Source organism: Diadema antillarum, unplaced genomic scaffold (genome assembly GCF_040938485.1).
Source record: "Diadema antillarum isolate AM-2024a unplaced genomic scaffold, OU_Dant_1.0 scf00000104, whole genome shotgun sequence".
In the NCBI taxonomy this organism is placed as follows: domain Eukaryota; kingdom Metazoa; phylum Echinodermata; class Echinoidea; order Diadematoida; family Diadematidae; genus Diadema; species Diadema antillarum.
The window spans coordinates 186,666-213,057 of record NW_027270993.1 but is presented as its reverse complement, the minus strand read 5'-3'; the positions used below and the strand labels follow the sequence as shown (position 1 = coordinate 213,057).

General features: G+C 37.5%; 2 protein-coding genes across 2 annotated transcripts; one reads left to right on the top strand and one right to left on the bottom strand.

Moving 5' to 3' along the window:
• Window positions 1–1,474: 1,474 nt before the first annotated feature.
• Window positions 1,475–8,641, bottom strand: LOC139719088 (ER membrane protein complex subunit 3-like). Its single transcript, XM_071630525.1, has 7 exons — window positions 8,493–8,641; window positions 5,235–5,292; window positions 4,598–4,691; window positions 3,545–3,649; window positions 2,664–2,825; window positions 2,218–2,297; window positions 1,475–1,854 (listed from the first exon to the last, which is right to left on the bottom strand). The coding sequence occupies exons 1-7, from the start codon at window positions 8,639–8,641 to the stop codon at window positions 1,735–1,737; spliced, it is 768 nt and encodes a 255-aa protein (XP_071486626.1). The 3' UTR covers window positions 1,475–1,734.
• A 361-nt stretch (window positions 8,642–9,002) lies between these two features.
• On the top strand, window positions 9,003–13,527 carry LOC139719120 (protein UXT-like). The gene is made up of 6 exons (XM_071630552.1): window positions 9,003–9,076; window positions 10,479–10,560; window positions 11,065–11,138; window positions 11,600–11,707; window positions 12,915–12,978; window positions 13,459–13,527. The coding sequence occupies exons 1-6, from the start codon at window positions 9,003–9,005 to the stop codon at window positions 13,525–13,527; spliced, it is 471 nt and encodes a 156-aa protein (XP_071486653.1).
• Window positions 13,528–26,392: the final 12,865 nt, after the last annotated feature.

Here is a 26,392-nt window from a genome sequence, read left to right as displayed (position 1 = left end):
AAGGTAATGTACCACCAATCTATATGCTGCTGTAACAAAGCAAACAAATGTCCCTTCTGAAATAATTTTTTATTTTCCAGTACTCATATCTATATTTTTTCACGTTTGATGGAAGGCAATAAACTTTTTTTTTCTAAATAAAAAACAATTGTAAATGTGTTGTTGGTTGTTCTGATTCAGTGTAAATAACAACATTCATTTCTTTGAAATAAAAATACATGGACATCTAAATCAAGACAAGAAACAAGAAGATACTGCACAAAGTCAGTATGTCACATTATTGGACAGTCAGCACTTATTTCACCAAACACATATTTTCAATTTTTATTTTAAAGCAACACCAAATTATGATGTAGCTAAAACAATCTTCCATTAACAAAACAAAGTGTAATCCAAAGAATCAATCACAGACTGATATTTTATAGTCTACAAACATTGATAATGATACTGACTGAAAACAAATACCAAACAAAAATAAGGAAACACATCCACTTCCCTTATTAGGAAATTATGACAGACAAAAATATATGTCACTTACCATAAAATTATTCGCAATCCATTTCCAAAACATTAGATCCTTCATCCTAAATCGTAATCAACCGACGTCAAAACAAGTCTGACGAGTCTACACTATTGTGTGTGTGTCATATACCTTTAATTTTGATGAAAATTATTTGAAAAATTTCACAGCTTTGAATTCCCACTCTTGCCAAGTTGCCTGAAAAAAAAAAAAAAATCACTGACAACAATCATGGTATAGTGTCTAAGTTTGTACAATCCACACTCGGCAATTGACCAAGAAATGGTATTCTGGCAGAATATCACTTCATGCAATGACTTGCCCATGCCTAGGCCCTGTTTTATGAAGAGTTAAAATTGATTATATAGTTGATTTCAACTGTAAGTCTATGGCAGCCTGTGTGGTAAGGAAATTTCAAATCGGGGCCCTGATGTGTTAAATCTGGTAGTGCCAGTAGTGTGTATCATGAGGTCCACGTCCTTATAACAACATGTAGATCAAACATTAATCTGCAATACAGCACAGGAAATATCTGTTACGCTACTCACCACACAGTATCTTGTACTTCAGTGTGTTACATAGCCAGGATATGGAAAAGTTGAGATATAATGAGTAATTTCCATGGCAATGAAGAGTTATTTTTCAAAACAATCCGCTATTATCTGCCAAGGCATGCAATGGCTAATGATAAGAGTACATAGCAATTTACTTCTCCGTTTCAGGGGCAGGTTTGATGAAGAAGTGTAAGGAAAATGATAAAATTGGTGCTCCTTCAGGTACAAACAAAATGTTGCCTGTCTCATTACCACTTATGTTACTAACATGTGCTTCATTCAGATTACTTGTACTGCACCTTATTTTGAATGTCTGCATTTAGAGTTATATTTGTGCCTTTATATAATGTAAAAACACAGACAAAACCTATTCAATATGAATATTTGACACTTGAAGTTTAGAAATTTATCCACAGTGCTTTTTACAAGGTGAGCTCCAGCGAAGTTACAGATTCAAATCACTGTGTCACCTGGAGTAATATCTTCATTTTTTTCTCTCTTTTTTTATTTGGTGCCATTTTGTGCATTGTTTCAAGCATCAATATCAATGCAGATGAGCGTTCCCAAAATAATGAAGTGTTTCCCTAGCCTTGCCTTGCCATGGCTTAGACAAAAACTAAAATATATATACACTGTCCATTGAAACAGGTTGCTTTGTACTCATATATACTTGTCCTTCACGTAGATATCATCGGGTGTAGGGGTCCTGCCGATGAGCTCTTCCTCCACGTTGCTGAGGGCCCAGCGGTGGTCAGCTATCTCTAGTGCCTCCCACTCGGCCTGTGGGTAGCCAGGAAACATGTGGTGGACAGGACAGTATTAAATGCATAGATTATAAACCATTACAGGAATGACTCTGGCTTTGTTTTGTTCTTTTCAGAAAACAATGTAAAACCGCAAGAGAGAACTGTAATAGCGTAGAACTAGTTAAATGCACATGTCTGCAGAAAAGAAGAGGCTTATAAAAAGGTATACAGTATGCATGTAAACACGCATATACACATGGAAAGAGAGAGACAATGTATGAAAGATTGAGGATAAAATCTGTGTAAATGGAAAACAAACAAACTTTGCCATGTACTCTTAAAGACATGGCGTCCATGAATGTGAATGGGTAAGATTGGGGAGAGATCGGTAACATACCTTGAAGGCCTTGGCTGGGTCAGGAGACATGGCCATGCCTTGATTCATCTGTTGTTGCATCAACCGTGCCTGGTCAGCAGCTGAAGATATCAATACATTGGGAGGTTAATAAAGGGCTGATTTCAAGGAGCACGTGAACAATTTGCAAAGGATTACAAATGGCAAAATTCAACATTCAGAAAAGTTTCTCTTTGAATGCGTTCCAACAATGAAGCCAGAAACCATTTTTGTGCACTTTGTGCGAAGTTCTCACGACATATGTGCGAATGCAATATCTACTTGTATGTATGTAGCTGAGAGTCCAACAAATTTGCAATTTAAGTGAAAATGTACACTTCTACCTAAAACTGTAAAGAAAACTAACTTGAACACTGCGATACAGAATACAGTAATTAGTGAGACAAAGTTCTGCCCAACCTAGGGTGTATGCTTGAAAGAAATCTCACCGTTATTTTCTCCCAGGATGAGAGAGTAGACACTCCTGAGCCCAAAGACGTTCAAGAAATACCAGCTGGCTGACGACACCCATGAGGCATCTAGTGATGCGAGCTCTACCCCTCGCTGAAGCATGGGCTTGAAGCGTAGTGTGAGGGGAAACGGTACCTTGGCTGCCACCATGGAAACAAACACCATGATGAAATGTAGTGAGGTGTGTCTAAGTTACATCTTTGGGCAGGTATCAAAGCACAGAGGCAATTTAGAAATACACAACTCCTACTTTATGTCAGATCAAAATCAAGCACAGGCATTATGACCAACTTGCACAATTTGTCCTACAATGGGCAAGTGTGTCAATAAGAACTCATCTATCCCCCCTGGAACTGCTTGCAGTTTTTTGATCTGGAAAAACAAAAATGTGTTAGGTTAAATCCATCTCACTCACTCGTTTAAACAGAATTACATCTCTAGTGTACTACAGTAATAAATTGTTATAAGTAACAAAAATTTGCTACTTCACATCTATCATTTTTATCTCATAATGAACATGTTTTCTCTTTATTTCAACAAATTTAATTAGATTTTATTCATACAACTGAGGACAATACTCATACTTTCTATGTACTCTGATTAAAAGAAAAGTTATTTTATTCTGATTTCACAGTATTCAAAACTGCTTATTCTTCCTTCAGTTTCTGCACAAAGTGGTCTAAGCTTAGTATCCTTGTGACTAAATAAAGACTGCTGCTCACAAAATATACACCTCAGGTCAGAGGCAACTAATGAGGCATATATTATAACTGCACACATGTCACTCAGCAAATGGGCAAAAGATGCAGGAGTAGATTTAAAAGTCAAACAATCCAAGAGACATTACAGAGTGACTCACTTATGACAAAGCCCGAGAATGTCCAGTTGATCCAGCCACCGATAACAATCATGGGAAGGATGTTGGTCAGATTACCCTTCAGCATGTCCGTCATCATTGATGGGTCTGAATGTATGAACATGCCAACGCAAATTATGTCAGAGAGCTAGAAAATAATAAATCTTCACACAACGATTTCAAGGAAAATACCACCAAAGGTACTGGCACTCATATGTACTGCACATGGAGCCCTTTGGAACGAAAATACTGCCATGGCATAAACTGATAACTCTGGGAATATTCAATATGTTATATTTTCTGCTAACATGCCACTGGATGAACAAGTACAGATAAAAATCATCACCATATGATGTCTATTCAATATCTAACAAGGAAAAAATACCCTAAAGGCACGACAAAACCATGTTTCATTATACCTAAACAAAGGATGAGAGTGATCCATGTAGCTTCATGCGACAGAAGATACAACTTAGATTTACTATAGCGAGTAATAATCCACTACAATGACATACATGTACATGGCTTTTATGGAATCTTAGTCTGACCACTACAATGCTTTCAGACATTCTCTGCTAAAATAATGTTTGCACTGCTGTCAAAAAGACATTAAAAGGAAAAATGTAGCAAAAAGCAGAATCAGGGAAATATTTAGGATCAATGCAGATCCAAACTCTAAATCAAAAGATCTGTTTTTACCGCTTTACTACTTAAAGTCTAAACATAGTTTCACACTAACTTAACTTTGTAGTTCTAATTTGAAAAATGACCTACATTGGCATAAATAAACAGGATAAAAATCATGGGCAATACATAGTCAGGTGGCCTGCGATTAACCAACTTTGTATTATATCTTGGTCTTAGCCTTCTTGTCTAAGCACTTCTTGAATGTGAGCAAATTCATAATAGTTGATGCTCTGTTCACCTGAATCGACACTGTCACCTAGCCATGTAATCCATAGTGTGTTTCTGTACTAAATAAGACAATGCAGTAATAACAAAGCATGATAAAACAAGGATCAGTACTGAATAGGACTTTACGATAGCAGCACATACCTGCCATAGGATTGGGTGGAGGACCTTCTCTTTTCTGTGTCTTAAAGAATCCGATCTCTTCATCGTTGAAAAAGTGCTTCCTCATCAGGAACGACTGAATAACAAAAAATTTAAATGATAATGACAATGATGATGATGATGATAATAATAATAATGATAAAAATGAAAAAAATAATGATAATTTAAAAAAAAACCCACCAATAATAAGATGTTGTAGCAATAATAATAATTTGCAATTATAAAACTAAGAATGGCAAAATACTTGAAACTGAAATGTAATTGTTTACATGAATGAGACAAGAACCAGGCAGTTTGAGGGCCATAAACAAACATTTTTAGGCAACTGCACTAGCATAAATGAAATATATAATGCATTTACATGAAACATTTACAGAAACAGACTCAGAAATGAAGCAGAAATGGATAAAAAAACCACCACATAAAGATTTTGAAGTGTATGAGAATGTGAGGCTTTGAAAACAATACAGAATAAGATAAAAGGTTGCCTCTCTGGGCAAGGTGCACCTATAAAAGGGGAGGAATCTGACATGAAACTACAGCAGGCAAAGAAGTGTGGCCACTTTTCACTACTAACTCTGAATGTGCTAGTCATGTCTAGCTGATAGTTATTACCAACCTTTCTTGGCAAGTACTTTCCATTCTCCCTCAGCAGTCTACTCCTCATCAATGCTTGGCTAATGGGGTTAACAAGAAAGAAGAAATTTCAATGTTAACCGAAGTATTACAGATGATATAAACACACAAGTATACATTAATATGCCACAAAGTAAAACCAAAGGAACATGTATTTACATGGCTTGAGGAGCTACCAGTCTTCATGCAGTGTGATTATCACCAGCACAGTTAGCCTAAGTGCTACTAGTACTAGTAGTACTATTAACTTCTACTAGCAGTGGAATATTTTGGGGAAAAAAATTTTTTATCATTTTTAGTTATACTGTTAAGCATAAGGCCTACAGTATACAATGTATCTATGCAGGAAAATATCTAGGAACACAAAATTTTGCAACATGACTCTCCAGACACACCATCCAAGGGGAAATATTGACCCGACAAGTTTGCCTGTGCTCAGTATCATGACCAGTCCCTCAGTGAAGTTAAATTTATATTGTTATTTCAAACTTAGTCAAAATATTACAATAAGTCTATATTTATCATTTTGTAGATATTTATACCTTGAGCAGATTTCTCAGTGTGTAATTCAGTGTGATTTTGAATCATTGTAAAGTATAAAACAGCAATTCAGCCTGTTGACTGCTATTAATTCAATATCTCCTCATAGGGTTCTAGGCCAACAATCATACACTTATGAGTGCAAAGTGTGAACAAGTCTGCGATGCAACAGCCTCTGATTTTTTTAACATCCAAGCTAGCCACAGCAATCACATAAATTATCTTTATGCCTCCTGCATCCATCTGCCACACATGCACACAGTATCGGAACACATGCTATCGAACCTGTATGACCTGCAGTGCCTGATAGTGAGAACACTGATAAGTGATAGGTAGCCTACTAAAATTAAAAATTCACTCGAAATCGATCGGATTCGCATGCACTGCTTGTTGAATGTTGGAAGCTTGATTAGGGTAAAATCTTGACCAAAAGATTGGTCTGTATCTGGTCGTCGGGGATATGTTCCGCGGAGACTGCATCTGACTTCACGGATCCCCTCCTATACAGACCGAAGGCTATGATGCTGGCTCCTGTAGGGTTGTTCCAGAGACTCCAACTCTCCCACTTTAGACGGGAGATCTCCCGCCGAAAGCCCATTTTTGCAAATTCTCCCGTTCTCCCGCTCCCGCCCTGGCCCTGTGTCTCCCGCTTGAAATGATTTCTATAGTGTCAATGTATTTTTGAAAAATATATTTAAGATAGCACGAGAGAGCATCTAAAACCCTTGAGCTTCCACGGCGCTTAAGCGGGCCCTGGACCCCGGCCGCAAGGAACTTCGCGCACATCAAGTTATAGTCTCCCGTTTGCTAGGGGTTTCAGGCGGGAGAATCTCCAGATCAGAAGGTGCTTGGGGTTGGAGTCTCTATTGTTCTGCCAGCGGTCGCGCACAGACCAAACGTTACGATAAACCCAATTTCATACAGCTTTTTTACACTCAAACAAATTTGACAAGACATGATACATTATGCAGCAATATTTGGTGTAACTTTCTCACACTGTGCAATCAAAATACTCACAGTAACTAGGTTAGATTGCAGAAATTTGTATCCATATCGCAACATCGCCATTCGCTAGCAGTAAGTCACCATTTCGAATCCATTAGCCAATCACGTCATGTGCGAGGAATGTGTTTTAATAAAAAACACATAGAAATCTACCTCGTGTGATTGGCTAACGCATTCATATGTTGAAGAGCTGTTACGACCGTACCGCGGTGACGAGCTGGTATGGTAGTTGCATCTTTTTTCATGAAAATTCTACCAAATGTTGGATTATTCATTAATCTGGTGAGTGTAATGCATTCTTGAAATGTTGATTTTGCTATATAATTACAAGTTTAAATTTGCCAATCTAACACAAGGGCTGTGAATTAGACGCAATCAAGAAGGGTGAGGTATCTCACCCAATTCTCCATAGACTAGAGTAACTGCGTCAGTAAGCGGCCGTGCAGCCGTTCGCGGCAGGTACAACATACACGGTAATATACAGCTAAACACAACATTGCACCGTTACATGCACACTACACATATACTAACACACTAGCAATCAACAAAAACCAACCGATAAAATGGGCGCGATCTCTGACGAAAGTGAAATTTTCTCACCAAAATGACAACATATCGCATCCAAACTGAAATTTTCGGTACTTCTTAACATAACAGTTAAGAAACAATGGTCCAAGAAACTGGATTTTTTGTCGTTTTCTCGATGTTCATGGATTTTGAAAACATATCATCACGTAAAATAGAATTTTCGCGAGCCGATGTGGGCCGCCATTTTTTTCGGAAAGTGGATATTACCATCGAAAAAAAATGAGAAAAACACGTGAAAGACATCAACAACACCGCCAGAATTGCGATTTTGTTCGCGGCCAATGCATGTGCGCACGCTATTTTCACGTGCATTCGCAATGGGAATTGGCGCTTACGCAATGTTCGCGAGACATGTGAAGGCGTTCAGCTAAAGATCGCGGAGCACGCGCGTATTGCATAGGGATTGTACATCGTGCCGCAAGCAGAAATACTACGTCGCATATCGCCCTTATCGGCGAAAATTGTGTCGGGTTTTGCCCTGGTAAATCGTGAAAACTGCGTTGGTCAGTGGTAAGTTTCTTTCATGAAAACAATTGCGTTAATGAATAATCTTGTCTATGATATATGAAATGGTTGAAAATAATTTGCCTGATTTGTTTACAAGTTGGAAAAACCCTTAACAATGCTTAAACTGCCGCAAACGGGATATTTTACTCTAGTCTAGAGACAGTGCAGTGGTTAGAGCTTCCACACAGCGATGTATAGTACCAGCTTCCGTCTGTCTACGGAGGAGAGCGATAACGTCAAAAATAAATAAATAAAAGACTCCTCCGGACAGACGATCTTTCTGTCATCTACAATCGTCTAAAGTTATCATGGTTATTTAGCTAGATTTAGAGTCTAGTAGATAATATGAAATTAGATCTAAGTGCTCGATTGCCAACTATTCGACATGCATTCGAGACACCACTATGCAGACTATATATCAGATCAGTATCATAGCATCAGTCATATCACATTATCACTCTGTCTCTGCCTGCTCACCTCTCAGCAGCTCTCACACTGTCAACATTTCAAAGTACTGGAACACAACATAATTTGTAATAGGTGGGGCCACACAATTAGTAATAGTACATACTCATACGGTAATCCCTCAGACGAAGCTTACCTGTCGCCAACTTTCTGCAAATCAACCTTTTTCTGGCTTGCAAGGAGTAAACTAACATAATGTCTGATAATTCCTACGAAGAAAGTTATGAATACTATCGGTAAAACTACCCAAATTCTGATATTTGGATCTAGTAATAACTCGGCCATGATGAGATTTTTTTTTTCTGTGAGTAAATTCCATCCGAGACGACTTAAATTAAAGCATAAGAAATTTTGCTTAGTAATATCCATGAAAAATTACTTTAAAAATACTTTCGTATTTTTGTTAAGCCTATAATTATTTATTCAAAAGATTTTATTGTGTCTTTTTATTTCAATATTTTATATCACTGCACTCTGAAAGGGTCCCAAAACGAACTCGACTCATTCACGGTAGTGGGAGACCGGTCATAGCAGCCTACACTTGATGCACATGCACAACGCGACACAGACACATGACCTACGTGGTGGTACTCCAAATTCAACAAACCAACATTATACACTGATAATTTCCTGTAAACGGCACAAAATGTCTGACGAGATACCGCAGAAAGTGGTTGAATATGAGCGGTTCATTAACGAAGTGTTGAGGAAAGACTTGGAGTAAGTAACCTGCTGGCAGTGCTGCTTTGATGCATTCACATGCCAGATTTTCTTTTCTCAACAAAAGGAGAAATGAGCTGGATCAAATTGGTAGACTCATGAGTCATGGAATTACGTGTGTCCTGATTTGACTGAACTACAAATTTTCTACTGCACTGGTGCAGTGGAACTTAAGATAAATTAGGAACCATAGCATTTGCCCCATGGGCCCCATGGCCATGCCCGTGCTGTGGTATTAGCATATGCATGTTAATAAACTGTCAATGATATTTAAATATGATAGTAATTAATTTTAGTACTTTAAGTAGTAGACTCTAGAATAGTGAGTAGTGATGTCTCTGAAACAGTGGAAGATTATTAATAATTTATATGAATTTATATTGTAAATGTCTAGGAATAAGTAAGAATCGAAGATATCTGGTGGTAGACCCTGATCATTGCTGATGGCCTTACCAAGAAGTAGAATGACTTGAGTTAAAGTAGATTTCAAGATGAGAAAGTGCAGTGTTCGAGGTTGTAATATCATTATTTTGTGATTGTGACATGCTGATGTTTGGCTGAATGATTTCAGCAGATGTGAAGAGTATCAAAATATAGGTAGGTCTAAGCGCTTCCTTGGCCTCATGTTCACATTAGTCCCTGTGATGGGGGGAAAGTCCCACACTGTGGGACTTTCAAACTTTCTGTTCAATAATGTGAATGCTCACTGGGACTTGTCCCCCTAATCCCATGAAGCACGTCAGATCCGGGGATGAGATTTGCTTGGAGGGGAGAGTGACCTTATTGATAGCGTTCAGCTGTAACCTGTATTCATCAAATGTGCACATGTGCAATGTCTGGTTCCAAGTGGCAGAGCTTGCCCCAAGCCCCAATTTTCCCCGCATCTTGGAGACAGACAAGATAGCAGTGTGGACGGGCAATCATAAAAAAAGATTTCTTGTGACTGTCTCTCCTGCATGGGCCGTGTCGCAATGTGGGGTCTAATGTGACTGCAGGGTCTGTCCCCCACTCATACCCCACCACTTGCCAGTGTGTGTGCTGGGACTGTGAGTGTGGCATCCTTGGGTAAGCTAGCAAAGGGTATAACGTATAGTGTAGAGTGGTATGGAAAACTTAGTGGTGGGGGGGGGGGGGGCATAAGGTAATTTTTCCCAGCTCTTTAAATAGCTTACAGTCATATTGGCAGATTACTTCCAGATAATGATTGTATCAGTGCAGTAGTACCACAAATTATGTCTCACACAACCAAATGAGCCATGCATAGACTTCTTCCACAGCACAGGAGGTGAGGGAGTCTCATTTAAGAGCTAGGATGTGTCAGGGTGTAGTACCTGGGGCATTATGTTTTGGCACACAATTTTGGAATGCTTGTTTAATGCCTCATTAATTTTTGACTTTGCAGAAAAGTCTTGGAAACCCGAGACATGATATTCTCACAGATTGCAGAGTATCTCCAGCTGAAGACAACAATTGAAAAGATTCAGGTAAGAAACTCAAGAGGGCCTTAGAATGAGGAAGAAGAGAAGGATCAAGAATATGGTAAAAAAGTGTAAGGAGATTGACACTAGAAGTTTATTGATAGAATTTCAACAGATTATGCAACTTGGTCATTCCTTTTTAAAGTTCTGATCCTGAGTTAAGTTGAAAAGCAAAACAAAGACATTTTGGGTAATTTGCTGGTCAACTTTTCATGCTCACTATTGTTTCACACATGGAGCGAGAAATAGCTTACACGGTACACAGAGGACTGGGAGCTGTTCAGTGCGTTATGCCCAGACATTGAAATGCTCAAAAGTACACAATGAATGTCCCTCAGCTAAAGAAGGCTGATTTGCCTCCATACATTTATGAAACTACACTCCTTGTAGCATTTTGAATATTAAAAAAAAATATGGTGGTGGTAGTGATGATGATGATGATGATACCAATGTTTGGTTTTAAATGCCTGTTGAATTATTTTCTTTCATTTTGTTGCAATGATACACCAGGAGGCAGGCTATGATGAGGGGGAGCTGAAAACACAGGTGGATCTGGGCTGCAACTTCTATGCCCAGGCAAGAGTGTGAGTGTTTTCTGTCATTAGTGCTTGTAACTTTCTCTCATCATTCCATTAAAAAAAAAAAATCCTGATTATTGTCTTTTAGATATTTTTGTTAAGCACCAGTGTATTATTTGTGCATGTATTGGTAAGTTAGCATTTGGTATAGCCTCGAAGCCTGATAGGAATATTGCACCAAATGCTCATTGTTTGTATTTATATTCCTCTTGTTTGTGTTTTTTTTTCTAAATAACTATAATGCTTTTAATGTACTGCAGAAATTTGGGGAGGTATTTAAGAAATCGCAGTATCTATATTCACCTTATACTCCAGAGAGATGGAACAGATGGAAATTGTAGAAAAAATTCAGTATTTCTAAAACATAACATGACACCATGTCCACACAGCATGCAATAGGCTTGGGTAATGTTGTGATATGAAGAATTGATCATACAATGATCTTTACACTGTTCATTTTTATGCAGGCCTGACTCTTCCAAGATCTTTGTGCAAGTTGGCTTTGGATTTTTTGTAGAGTTCACTCTCCCCGAAGCATTGGCCTTCATTGAGAAGAAAACCAAGCATCTGACACAGTGAGTTTCTTTTTGTAATGGCCAACATAAACTGGCTTTGTGACACTTGATATAAGTAACAGACAAGTTCACCTTCATATACATAAGGATTGAGAGAATGCCGCAATATTAGTAGAATGCATCAGTGAAAGTTTGAGGAAAGTTGGAAAATCTATTCAAAAGTTATGAATTTTTGAAATTTCAGTGCTACCAATAGCTGGATGAGAAGAATACTACAGCTTGTGATATGACAAACATCGAACTACATTTAAACAAAATATAAAGAAAATTCAACATATTTTAACTTTCCTTGAATAACAAAAGAACACCTGACTTGACTCTTTCTTAAGGCAGGGGGAGCGATATTAGCCTTAACATATGTCACTAACAAGTTGAGGGAATGTGCACTTTTTTTTCCAAAAATGGAATTTTGTAGAATTATCTTCATATTTTCTTGACATCGTTCTATGCATTTGACTTACTGTAAACATGATATAAATCATAAACTGTTGTAGTCTTCTCATTCAGCAGTGACTGAACCTAAACTTTACGATTTCATAGCTTTTGAATGGATTTTCCAATTGTCCTCTGACTTTCACTGATGCATTCTACTGATATTGCTGCATTCACTCAATCCACATGTATATTAGGTGAACTTGTCCTTTAACACCCTGTCGCAGATTTTAACAGCTAAACGTGGGTGGGTTTGCAGTGAGATGTGGTGGCGTATGCCTGACCACATTTCAGCTTTTCATTCTCAAGACATTTTCTTCTCTGAATGTCAGCTCTGGCATTATGTAAGGTAATACTGTTGTGATGAAATGAAATTAATAGAAATTTGTCTCATTTGCAAACCTTCTATTACTGTTTTGTTTGTTTATTTGTTTGTTATCTATATAGATAAGTGTATTAATATTGCATATGTATATTTTCTTTTCCACAGTTTTATTACCACGGAGCCTGTACATAATTCTGAGGTTACCAGCAAGCTGTTTATTAACATCACCCCCCCCCCCCCCCATACGCTCACATCACTTTTTCTTTTTTTTTCTTTTTTTTAGTTCAGATATTCTTTAATTATTTGCAAGGGAGGGATTCTTGTTGATGAAAGCCAAGACTACATTAAAATGAATATATGTGTAATCCTCTGTCACACTCCATGTGTGTTACTTTTTTTCTCTATCTTCTCTCCCCCCCCCCCCCCCCCTCTCTCTCTCTCTCTCTCCAGGTACAGTGATAAATTGACACAGGATTCTGCCAAAATCAAAGCCCACATCAAACTAGTGTATGAGGTATGTGAATGCAGAGTTATGGTGCATTTGTAGAGTAGTGCTATGGCAGTAGTAGAAACAATCTGACAGTACTTGAAGCATAGAATTAGTGTTTAGACACATGTAGTATGGAGTAACAAAATAACAAGAGTGAAGTTGTTACTCGCATGTCTTTAATTCTTTCTTAAGAGGAGTGGGAATTGAGGAGGTTGGGAAGAAAATGGAGACTATCTGTTTGTTCTCTTTACTTATGTAGTGAGATTGGGCCAAATGAGACCATTTACAGCTCATAGGCAAATCTTTTGTAGCATGAAGGGGGAGGGGGGAAATGATTAACTACTTGTCAGAGTGAGTGGGGGGGAATGCTTGACTGTGAAGAATACTACTAAACTTTTGTACGTCCTTTAAAATAGTCTACATGTTATGTTTGTTATTGTTTTCATGGTTCGCCGAGTCCCTCATTCATGCAATATATGCCTATCATGTTTTGCCTTCTTTTAGGGTCTGAGAGAGCTCCAAAATCTTGACAAAGACTTACCAGAGGCACAGACCCAAACCCTTTGGCCTTGATCCATGGGTCAGGACAGTGGACATTCAACGCGAGGTCTGCAGTAATGGACAGCAATGACCAGCTGCATGACATTGTGGAGGCCGAAAAGTTTGGCTGAAGTCAAGCTGCTGTATGAACACTTCCCCATGCAGGATGGCCCAGGCAGATGGTAGCTGTGGTGACCAGATAGAGTTCATCGACCCTCAGTACATTGTTCGCTGAACAAACTGTGGGCTGCTCTGTACCTCACCCACCTCGTCAGTGACTGTATGGCCAGAAGAGCTATACTGAGTTGTGAAGTTGTGGCACAAATCCAGGGAGGAGGTGTTTCCTATAGCACAACACAATATTTACATCATGGAAGCAAGTGAACTTTTGATAAAGTTTTGTTTTGAAAGATTTCACATGCTAAAGAAAATGTCAGTCGCATCTTACATTGGGTCACTTCAAAAGAGGGAGAAAGAGAGGGAGAGAGAGAGGGAGAGAGGGAGAGAGAAGGAGAGAGAAAGGGAAAAACTATCATAAGTGTTGAGTATTGCAAAGTTAGACTGTTGAAATTCATTCTTCTCTATTTGACGCAAAGAATAAACATTTTCTACCTTTACATACAGTATATCATTATGAAGAACATCTGATGGAATCTTAAAAATCCTCGCTTATTTAAAGTTTGGTTCTTTTGTAATAGCTCTTGAGCCCCAGAAGGTTTCATAGTGAAATAGGAGATTTGTTGTGATCATTTATGAAAATAATTGATGTATTAGAGCCATGTCACTTTATGCTGAGAATTTATGGATGCTTGCTCATTTCATAATTTTCTCAAAACAGTGTTTTAACCACCCTTTGAAGCATTTATGGCTGGTTTTGCACCTAAGTCCTGAAGCACAAATCCTTTAATCACCTACATTTCAGACAGCCACAGACATATGTCCACTGTCGTTTGTCCTTGTATGCTGTGACTCTGTGTTGAGACTTTTTAAACACTGATTGGTGTCATCTGACATTCTGCTCCAGTGTTCCACTTGTTTTCTTTCCCGACATAGTCTTGTGGACATCCACCATCATCACATAGCATGCCAGCTTGACCACCTAAATGAACTCATTTCATCATCAGAGGATTCATTGACATCCACTCCATGCATTTTTTTCTCTATGTACGTACATGACTGAATTTAAGTACATTTTAGCATTATGCTTCTGTTTTCCATCAGGTTTTGAAGTTTATAAAAAAATATTAATGGACTTTGATTTCCGTCTGGATGTTCATTTCCTCCACAACAGTGTCACTTCCTTGTTTGTTTTCCTGATACTACATATCATGGTAGGCTTTTAATAAAGCTAGCATTTGATATTGTCACTGTTTGACCAAACCCTCATGACCTGTTTGCACTCATAAAACAGTAATCACTGCTGCCATTTCCTCAGAAATATATTGCTCTGAATCATAGATTATGTATTACCTGTACACTGAACCTGTAATTGTACAATCCCTCAATCTGTGTGATTGTAAAGGTCAGCTAGACATTTAATGAGCTTGTTTCAGACAATATTCACCTTAAAAATAGATATGAAGGTAACTATTGCAGAAATGGGGGGGGGGGCAGGAGTATTGTCCAAATGTGTCATCATATTATTCAAATCATTTGAGTTGAATTGAATTGAATTGAATCATGTTAACAATTTGAATACTCATCGTAAGTTATTACAGACCTAATTTATTATTCTGAATCCAGCGTACCACAAATATCAAAGTGGTTTTGTCAAACCATGCAAGGAAGGTACAAAGCTTTGTGATGCACTTTGTTTCTTGTACATTTTGTATCTGTGTTTGTGCCTCATTTAATTTGAAGAATTCTGCAGTAACTTCACAATATCATTGATTTCCTCTCAATCATTAACAATGAAATGAATCTTTGTTGAAGTCATGGGAAATTGAAGATGTATTCAGAGAAATAAATTGGTAAATCAGAATCCCAGATATCTTTCCTGGTGCAATGTCCTTGCACAATTTGTGACAGTTTTATTTATGATTATGCCGGTACAATTTCTCAAAATTTTTATTTGTGTGTCAGTTTGTTTTCTTTTAAGATTGTAGCATCTCAGCTCACAATAGGACTTTATATCTTACCAATTACCAAATACTATAAACAATAAAGGCAAAACAAATTGCAAACTAACGGAAATTTCCATTCTTTTATTTGTTATATGGTGTGTGTGTGTGTGTGTGTGTGTGTGTGTGTGTGTGTGTGTGTGTGTGTGTGTGTGTGTGTGTGTGTGTGTGTGTGTGTGTTTCAATTTAGAAATAATTTGATCTGAACTCATGGAATACAGTGTACAAATGTATTTACCACCAGAGTGTCACACCATACCTTGTCTCTCTGTGAATTTTGTCTCATGCAAATGATGAAGTAACAGTTTACAATGTGTATGGGTGTATGCAAAATCTCTACTGAGCTACAGATTAACCTGTTGAGGCTGAACTGATTTTGCTATAACACACATTTCCTATAGAGACATGACCAAGAATACGTGGGACTCTCAACTCCAGATTCAATTCTGCTCTCATAGATTGTGTGAAATCACACAAAGAGAACAATAGAAGTTTCATTGATACTTGACATGAAATTAGTAGATTAATGGGGATTTCACAAAACAGCAATATTAGATATAAAGAGTTTAAATGCAAACGAGTTAACTCAATTTATTTAGATTTGAGATATTTGCGATTAAAATTGCCAAAAGACAAAGACATGAAGAATTTTGAAAAAAAAAATAGTCAAGATTTCAAGAATATTCCCTAGCTGTTAGTAACGAGTGAGGTATCATTGTGAAGATTTCATTTTGCTTTATCTGATGATGGACAAACTTTGAAATGTTAAAAGTGGCGCTTAACTTGTTGTTTGCAGTCAAAACTCTTGTTATGCAAATTAGATGAGATAATGTCATTGCTTATCACGTCTCCCATTGGCCTGCAAACAAATCTTTACTTATTTCCTTCTGTACATGAAATCAGGGAAAAATATGACCTCGTCACGTCTGATCTGCATATAAATGTGGTTGTGACCAATTTTGCAATAAATGTCCTGTGAAACTAAAATGTCAAGGTTTCATGACTTTCTGAAATCATGTCCGAGTTTGATGAAATTTCTAGCATTCCTATTTATTAGAGTCAACTTCATACGTGGAATCAAGTTTCGCTGTGCCCAAGAAGACACACTCACGAGACGGGTGCATCCTGGGTGCATCAAGGGAGTGGCTCCCTCTTGTGGCGGTAGGATCAGGCTTGCTCGATGCTGGGAGAACATCCTTGAGAAAACTGATACAGTACATTTGTGCGTGTCTTCTCAGTGTATGATGTGAGGTCATTGATCAGAAAACGTAAATACGATTCAGTATTTGCAAATCTATATTTGTAACCATGACATCGCAGAGTATCTCACAGAAAAAAAAAACAAATAAAGGGATTTAATCGCTATTCACAGGCAGCAGTAGAAAGAATATGCACCGTCCAGTCGTGAATGCGTACAAAATGGAAAATGTCATGTATGCGCGCATACAGACGGAAGTTTTGTATACTGTTCATTGCCTTTGATTTCTAGCCTGGGAATTCTGATAACGGATTCGATTACCAATTGTCTTTATATCTTACTGGCAAGGATTCAATGCGCCCTGGATATGAAGCTGGAATTCAATAGTTGTAAAGTGCCAGAAAGATGAGGGTCATTCATAAAAATTTTATTTATAACAGCATAATGAAAATTAATGTACTGTGTATGAGTTTGTAGTGGAACGGTGGTCATGTGTCTTTGCCGCATAACGACATGCATTTAACAATCGGGCCAAGCTCGGCCAAGCTCAGTAAAGACGCATAAGTGTTTGGAATTAAGATGTCCCATAGATGTCAAGTTCAAAAAATTTTTGTGAGTGAGATTTTCATGATTCGGCATCTCGGCGTGCGCTCATGAGCATGAGCGAGGGAGCGAAGCGACTGAGAGAGGGAAGGATGTGGGAGGGGGTGTCCGCTCTCCCACGGTAGGGAGCTTTTTCAATTTTTAGCTCTTAATGGTGCAAGCTGGTCCACACTTAAATGACTATTTTTTACTTATTTTGAAAGACAAAAGGGAAATATGCCTTCAATTGCAACTCTCACTGTAATCCTTTAAGCTGTGCTCCCGATGCGTGAGAAAAATGGATGCCATGCGTGAGATCGTGAGACAGACCCTAAATGCTTGAGTCTCACTCACAATGCGTGAGACTTGGTAGCTCTGGATGTCCTGTAGAATAAGCAGGCAGGCCCGAGGGCAATTTACAGTTTTGATGGGGTGATTTTGTCAGATATATTGTAGACTGTTATGTTTCTTTATCACTGATGTTAACACGTGGAGAGCAAAGTGTGTTGATATCATATGCTACGATATGACAGTAATGTAAACACTGTATTACACTCAGTGACCCCTGCACTGTCTTTGCGTATACGCGACCGGTAATGAAACACAACAATTATTTTGTAAAGCAGAGCAGTTTGTGGCGGTTCAGTCAAGACGAGATAAAGAGGTAAATAAGATAAGAGATGGTGTGAGCTTTTGATACGACCTACTTTTCGCACAATAAACTGAAACATGTTTATCAAAGTTTGCTTCCCCTTTCGAGAGATAAGTGGTGTGGTTGTCATGGCTGACATTGGAACGACATCACTGAAATGCAGACATTTCTAATCGAAGAATACTTTAAAATTCATAAAGGGAACAAAGTTGGGAGTGGTGATGACGTGCAAGTGGAGCTTACATCCCCATTCTACATAAAGAAAATTTTGGACAAAACATCTAGATTTAGGCAGTTACGGAATTCTACGGTTTCATCATAAGTTTGCAGGAAATTGTTATTTACTTCTTGTAGTTGTTTTTGAACATGATGTGAAATTGCACTCGGTAAGGTTTCAATTGCGCATTCAGAGGAGGGAAAAAAACGTAAGTCTACGTCATAAATCTATTGTAGTGACGTGCATGATTGTTTGCTATGAACAAGCTAAAAAACATTAGTTATTAAAGCTCAGAACTTGAACAAATTGATTAAACACTCGAATCTATAGCAAAATTGCTGGGCACAAATTCATGCTCAGGATGTTCACCAGAGCAAAACTTATGAACCCATTACCCTGAGGGTATCAAACTGAACATTGGTGTCTTTCGAAAGAATCATACGAGAAGAAAGAACTGTCCAACCGGTATACAAGCTATACACTCACGTGACTTACGACGTCACAGTTAAAGTTGAAACGTTATCTCGCTGATCTACCCTTCCTTCCACTTTCCTCGTATGAACGACGGGAAAGTCTTGAGTGTTCTGGATTAGCTAAATATTTTGTTTTAATAATGATACCGCAAACTTTGAATTCTATCGAGGCAGGGAGCTGATCCCATCCTGTTAGGGATTAGTATCCAAGCGTCAGAAACCGTAACATTGCATTGTTGATTCATTTACAACATTGTGTTGACTAGCTTTCGTGGTCGAAGTTAACGAAACAGCGGAACAATGTCTTAGTTCTAGGTTTATTTTTCGTCCAACCCTGACCAGAATACAATGGTGAAATCGCGTGTTAGTTTTGATATTCTCTCTTCCGACATTCACGTCCACGTCCGGCTACAAAAGAAATACTTGTGACTGAGACATTGAGTCGGCAGACAACACTCCGAATTTCATGTGCCGCTTGAAATATTTTAAAGGGGAAGTCACTTGTCCAGATAAGCAACTAAAGCGCTGTGAAGAAGCTGATCGAGGTTTGCATCATTATCCGAATATAATGCTTTGTTTTGTTTTGTTGAGTTTTTGCTCTGGTCTGTTGATTTATTGTATAGTTATATATCTATAATATTTTGCTACAGCAACCAGCATATTTGTATGCACGTTTTCCGGTTGTTGACTTACTATTTCACTTTTGCCTGTTTGGGTTTTTTTTTTTCATTTTTAATGGGGTTTTCTATGATGTTTATCCATGCCATGACCGACACACACACCATCTGAGCAAAACTTGGTAGAGTGAGTGACAACGAAATATAACCAGCATTCGAACATTGGTCCAAACATACTAGTATACAAAAAGAACGTATATGCTGTGTATAATATCATCCTCGAGTTGTGCCCATTGTGCTATGCTTTATACAGAATGATACAGAGGACAAAGCCACCCGAAAAATTCGTGAGAATGTGAGAGAAATCAATCTCGTAAGGTATGATCACAAACATTTTCGGTTTTGAATAGTAAGGCAGGTTCTCCTTTCCATATCCATCTGGGATAGTCGATGTTATTCAAATGCATTTAACTCCCAGCGTACTGCGCCAGCGATGAAACATTCCTCCAGTTCCACATTATTGTTGTAAAAAAAAAGTCGTGTTTCACATTGAATTGCTCTACACATTCAGTTATGGTACAGTGTTATATCTATAATAGTATACATCCTTGGTACCAAAAAGGTACACATTGTACTATATAGGCGAGGACAACACAGATTTGTACCACTAAAATGACGCGAATTATGCAGTTTTGACCCTGATCCTTTCCTGTTCCTGATCTAACCAAGGAGGTATCTTGTCCTCGATCTAATAACCGTTGAGGCCACTGATCTAACTAAATGCATTACTCGGGGAGGTGTGGGGGTTGCCATGATGTATCGTGAAACCCGTGTGATTTGTGTTCAGCTCCATTCACCATAATGGATGTTGTTCATAGCACAATAACGCAATAAATCTCAAAATGACGGAATCATAGTCTACTATTAGCCAGTTCAGGGTTCCAGTTTGCACATGAGCAGCAAAAGGTCATTTGTCCCTTTTTTTTCGAAAGAATTAACGGAGATAAGCGCCAATGATATCATGGTTATTCATAATCCTCATGGTGCTTGCCGGTACATCCACGTGACGGCAAGCCTTGTATTTGCCAATATTGATAGAAAAAAGTTTGTAAATGTATTCAATGCTAAACAATGAAATGAATGCTTCCCCCGAGTGTTGATCGACGAATCATTCTGGTCACATGTTCGTTCTTCGTTTTCACATGAATTCCATAAATTGCTATGAGGCAATAGCTTATGCATCATGTCGCTTTTAAACGAATGAAGTGCTTACTAACTAAGAAAAAAAGAAGAAAGGTCATTTGTACCACTGTGCTCATAGGCTAACTTTAAACTGACTTATCACTGAGTGTGAAAGGTGAGCTCTTTGAAAGTTTGAAACAATAGCAAGGCAGAGACAATTAGGACAGATCACGTGAGACTTGTCACATGATATCGGAGTTGTCAGTCATGTGATCATTAGTTGTGTATACAGATATCCAACATTGCAGCACGGTCGACAAGACAAGAGGAATAGAGAGCGACAGTACAGGAAGCAGACCTCCTGTCGGGACACGTGAGGATTTCGTTCAAAGTTCGTCGGCGAGCGGTTTGCAGACTTTAGTCACAATAAGATCGCTATTGCAACAGGTCCCATTGATCATATGAGGGTATTGTCCCAGCTCATTTCAGCAGAATCTTCTCGTGGTAGATATGCACTGTGTATTTTGTGATAATGATATATTGTCTGATAATAGTTCTTGTTTAAATCGATGTCAATGACCCGATAGCAGGAATGTGATGATAGCTGTCTTTACACTGTCTGAGTATGGCTTATCTCTTCTTTGATATGTCCAATAATGTAATTATGTATAGGACAACACGTATGGCATTAATACACGTTGTAGTTTCATTCTGTATGTGACTGACACCACGAATACAAAGTTTTATCCATTCCAGTCAAGTTGGCTGGCCGTCTATGTAGCTAATCCATTGTAGCCCCCCCCCCCCCCCAACAAAAAAGAAAAAGAAAAAGAGAGAAATGAATTAATAAATAATAAGTGAAATTTAAGAAACAAAAACAACAAAAATCTCGTCTTGCAGGCATTTCTTCTGATGATAATATCTATAAAGCTTAATACTTCCAACGCGGGCCCTGAACAAATAGGTAACTAAAAAGGAGACAGAGAGTAAGGGGATGAGAGAAAGAACGTATAGACCCACATAACATGATTATGAATAGATAGAAATAAGTGAATAAATTATGTATACATATACAATATATATATGCGCTTAAATTTTTCGCTATAGATAATAACAATAATATAATGATAATAATAATAAATGCTTATATAGGTCATATGTATATATATATATATATATATATATATATATATATATACATATATACATGTATATGCATATATAGGTCATATGTATATATCAGGGCTCGACACTAACGGTGGCCCGGTGGCCCGGGGCCACCAAAAATGAAAGTCGGGCCACCAAATTTCAAAAAACGGCAAATTTGGTGGCCCGCCTCGGGCCACCAAAATCTTTTAAAAGTATGTCAATAAATTCGTAACTTTTTGCGCCGGAAATTAGCAGTTAAATTTGTTTAAAGGATGGATGAAAAGGACTGAATGAGTGCCTGAGAGTGAGTGTTGCAAGTTTGTTGAAGTTTATTTATGAGTAGATATGTACAACTTCTAATTCTTACTCTCATAAAACTTAAATATTTGACTCATTAAAAAAAACCAGGACTTTTAATGTTTTTATTGGGTTTTTTTTTTCGGGACACCAAATTTTTCTCTCGGGCCACCAAAAATTTGAAATTTAGGATTTTGGTGGCCCCATCGGGCCACCAAACAAAAAAGTTAGTGTCGAGACATGTATATATATATATATATATATATATATATATATATATATTCATGTATATGAATTAACAAACATGGAGAGAAAGAAGGAGGGAAAGAGAATTGCAGCTGGAGAGAAGAAGGTATAACGATCATGATCTCGTGCGCCTTTATGGGCGTGGCTCGTGCTTCTTCACTGATTTCCTCAATATACCGAAAACCGGAAAGTTTATAGCCACAAGTTACGCACGTTTTGCCAATACAAAGTAATCGTGCAATCATAACGACCGCGTCCATGAACCCATCGGAAGTAAAATGTTTTCGGGGGTTGTTGTTAATGTTGTTGTTATTGTTGTTTTTTCAGAGGGAGTTGGTCCCTCTCATTCTATTCGGCTCATATGCCGCCATTGTTTTGTTTTGATTGTTTGTTTGTTTGGGGTTTTTCAGAAGTTTGGATCACAATGACTGCACGATTTTGCACTTCCGCGCTTTGGTCGTTTGGTATTTTGATATATACTTCTCCACAACATATACGTGTTTGTATTTCGCAGTTTCGGCGGTCTCCTTGGTTTCAGGCTCTGCGTTTCGCAACCTCATCATATCAGGCACACTGTGTTATTGTACACTTGTAAATATTTTGAGTCACACATAATTGCTGGCTTCATCTATCCTGTTTGAGTATCCTGTGTGATCAAACCTACGAACGAATTACCTCAGCTACGTAACTGATGCCACTTCTGGTACCACGGCAACTATTTTTCTTCCACTATTTGTCATTCCCCTATATTATTACGTACGTCTGTTGATAAGGATAACAGTAATGATTATAATGATAATAATTGTAATAATAATGATACCAATTATGAAGCAGATCGAGACAAGTGATATTTATAATACAATTATCACTGATATTGATCATGAGTCTTTACTGTCAAAATAGTATTGCATAATAATGCAGGGAGGTGGTATATAATGACAAGGACGTAAATATTTTCATTGAGTGTAAAAATTGTGATGATAATTCCGTATTAACACTAAAGCTAAGACGAGTTACAACTCTCCAACTACTTCAGTTTTTTTCTTCACAGAGTAAGATTAGATAAAGAGAATGGAAGTCGTTTCATCAAGCTCAGACATGAAGTCAAGAAAGTTATAGAACTTTTTCCAGCATTGTCCAGCATGGAAGTTTCATATATTTTCACTAGATTGTGTCAAATCGGTAAGCAACCTCGTCTGCAATCCAGTCGAGATGGAACTGTTATGGCCTGGAGAGTATTTCACTGATTTACAAACAAAACTTCACTAAATTCTACAAAAAAAAAAATGAATTCAAAAAGAAGAACGTAGATTCCCGCATATAGATCCTGGAGATATAACTCACTTCCTTATTTCATTGTTGCTGTATTTCATTGCTACTAAACGATAGCAATGAAGCGGAGAACGTTTATGTGGTCGCTAGGTATATACCAAGCAAAAAACATTAGTTTTACATTAATTTGTTGCAAAAGTCATTGAGAGCGTCATGAGGTATAATTAAATCCCCACTTTGACTGAATTGCATAATAGTGGTATAATAACCTATTGTCTATGCTCATTCTTATCCTCTCTCGAAACACGCGAAACTTCCATAACTTTCTTTATCTGATTAAAGTAAACTTAAACGTGCTGTCGCTGCTATGCCATGCACTGCTAACAAACACAAATGAAACAACATCATTTATCCTCTTAATCATCCTTTAATGTTAGTTATAGAACAATAACGAGGATATAATGTAGGCTAACTATAGCTATATAGTGTAGACTTCTCAATAACATTGATAAGTTACTACACTGCAAAAAGTCCGGTGTTAAATAGTGAACACCGAGCTGGTGTTAAATTTTCGGTGCTCATTTATGGTGTTAAATTAACACCTACGGATGTCATTTCCAAATTTTAAACTGTTTTTTGAAGAGTTTCTTAGTAACTGCACTTTTTGTTGATTTTTAATTTAAACAAGACGATCCAGAATTTTACATTAAAATACTAGATTTTTGAAAAAAATGTGAAAATAAATTTACACCAAAGTAACACCAGCTGGTGTGGTCCCTTATTGAAGCTGGACGGGTGTTAAACCATTGATATTAACACCAGCAAATATCAAATCAACACCATGTGGTGTCATTTTTTAATTAACACCAGTACAGTGTCAAAATAACACCAGGTACAGTGTCAAATTAACACCACGAAGTGTCAGGTGAACACTTTTCAACACCATCACAGTGCATTTTTAACACCTGTGGATGTTGTCCTTTATTGAAGTTTGATCGGTGTTAGATTTAACACCCGTGGTGTTAAATCTAACACCGATGTTTTTACAGTGTACGCTGACCCATCAGGTAACATTGGGATAGTGCTACATTGATGTCATTATAACATTAGAACATACAACATGAGCAAAGAGCTGAAATTAAAGAGAATTTTTTTCTCAACAATGACACACATAATCATAATGATAGTAAAAACCACGATAAAAAGACGTTGCATAAAACCACACAATGGCTGTTAGGACTTGAGTACACACAATACATCTGCATGTTTTAGATTATGTTTTAGTAACAATGTCTTCGATTCAAACCCGCATTGCATTGCTAGAAAATGGTGAAAAGTCATTCACAGAGCACAGTAAAAGACAAGCACACAATATCGGACAAATAATCATTTTTTAAGCGTATGGATTTCCCCTCAAGTGTTAACCCCCGACATAGAATCTTATCTTCGTTCAAACACAAAAAGCTTGACTCCGCCTCTGCATCCAGGCAGGCAAGAAACCTCTGCTCAAAATGGTGCTGACGATACTTGATGACATAAGTAAAATCACTTAAAATAGAAATGGAAAGAATAGGAATGAAGGAAGCAAACACACAGGTACAGAAATTCTGTGATTATACCACCACCATTGGATCAGATTTGATTACATGGGTGCTAAGAAAACTAGGCCATCATTCTATTTGTCATGTTGAGCTGTACATCAGTCTACTATAAACTACACTGTCGGACATTGCTATGGCGTTGGTTAAAGTAAAGGATTTAGTATATCTCTCCTCTCCTTTTTGTCGGACTATATAGGGCCTATACTGTCAAGGGTATTTCGGAAATTGTTTTCTAAACGTGCATATATTTCTGCATCGATTTTGTCATTTAGGAATAGAGTAGCAACTTGTCATGATTAAACGTGTGTATGATTTATTTATCTATTTATTTATCTTTTAGTTTGCCGTCTATTGTTGCAAGAAGAAGGCATACATCATACAATAATATGCATCCGAGCACACGCATTTAAACGTTCCGCGTGCCTAAACGTGATTCTAATTCAGGTATTTACGTAAATGCTACCAGGTCTGGCAAGCAAGTACACGTGAATGGTGTACTCATTAATTTCACTAGTCAAAATCACCGCCAACGCATAATGCGTGTGTGTGTGTGTGTGCGTGTGTATGAGTCTGTATTTGTGTTTATCACACAGATTTGATTTTTTTCTTACTTTTTTCCGTCTGACTTGCGAAATTTATTGGAACGGTGCCATCAACCTATCAATGATTGCATAATCGAGAAATTTGTATATATTTTCCAGAGTTCTCAAATGATGAAAAAAGTAATTCACAATCATACTGTGTTTTGTCAAATAAGAAGTGTCCAAAATCATATTCATAATATCTATTAACTAATTATTGATTTCAATGCGCAACAATATCACTAAATTACATTTTCAGGTTAGATTAATGTCACTTCTAATATAGAAAATAGGACAATTATATCGGAAACGATGATCAATGTTCGTGTGAGTTATACAGGAGTTTTTAATCAATCATTGTTAAAAACTGCTGTTATAGCGATGAAGGTAACAACGATGATAGGAAGATGAAAAATTATTGGACTACTGTATATAGTGAACATGATTTCTCTCTGGCGTATTTGGATTTTTTTTTTTAATAAGAAGAGGATGAAGAATTGTTGCTATTTCCATTCCGAATGAGGAGTATGTTCAAGGAACACAATGGCGTGCGGTAAATGGAATTGGAAACGAGTGCAGAACTTTTTTCACCTATAAAGCTACTTGAGAAATTGAAAAAAAAAACCAACAACGACAAAAAAACTGAATATCACAAAATCAAAAATGACGAATAATGCACTGCCAATGAAAATTTATGCTCGAAATAATTTC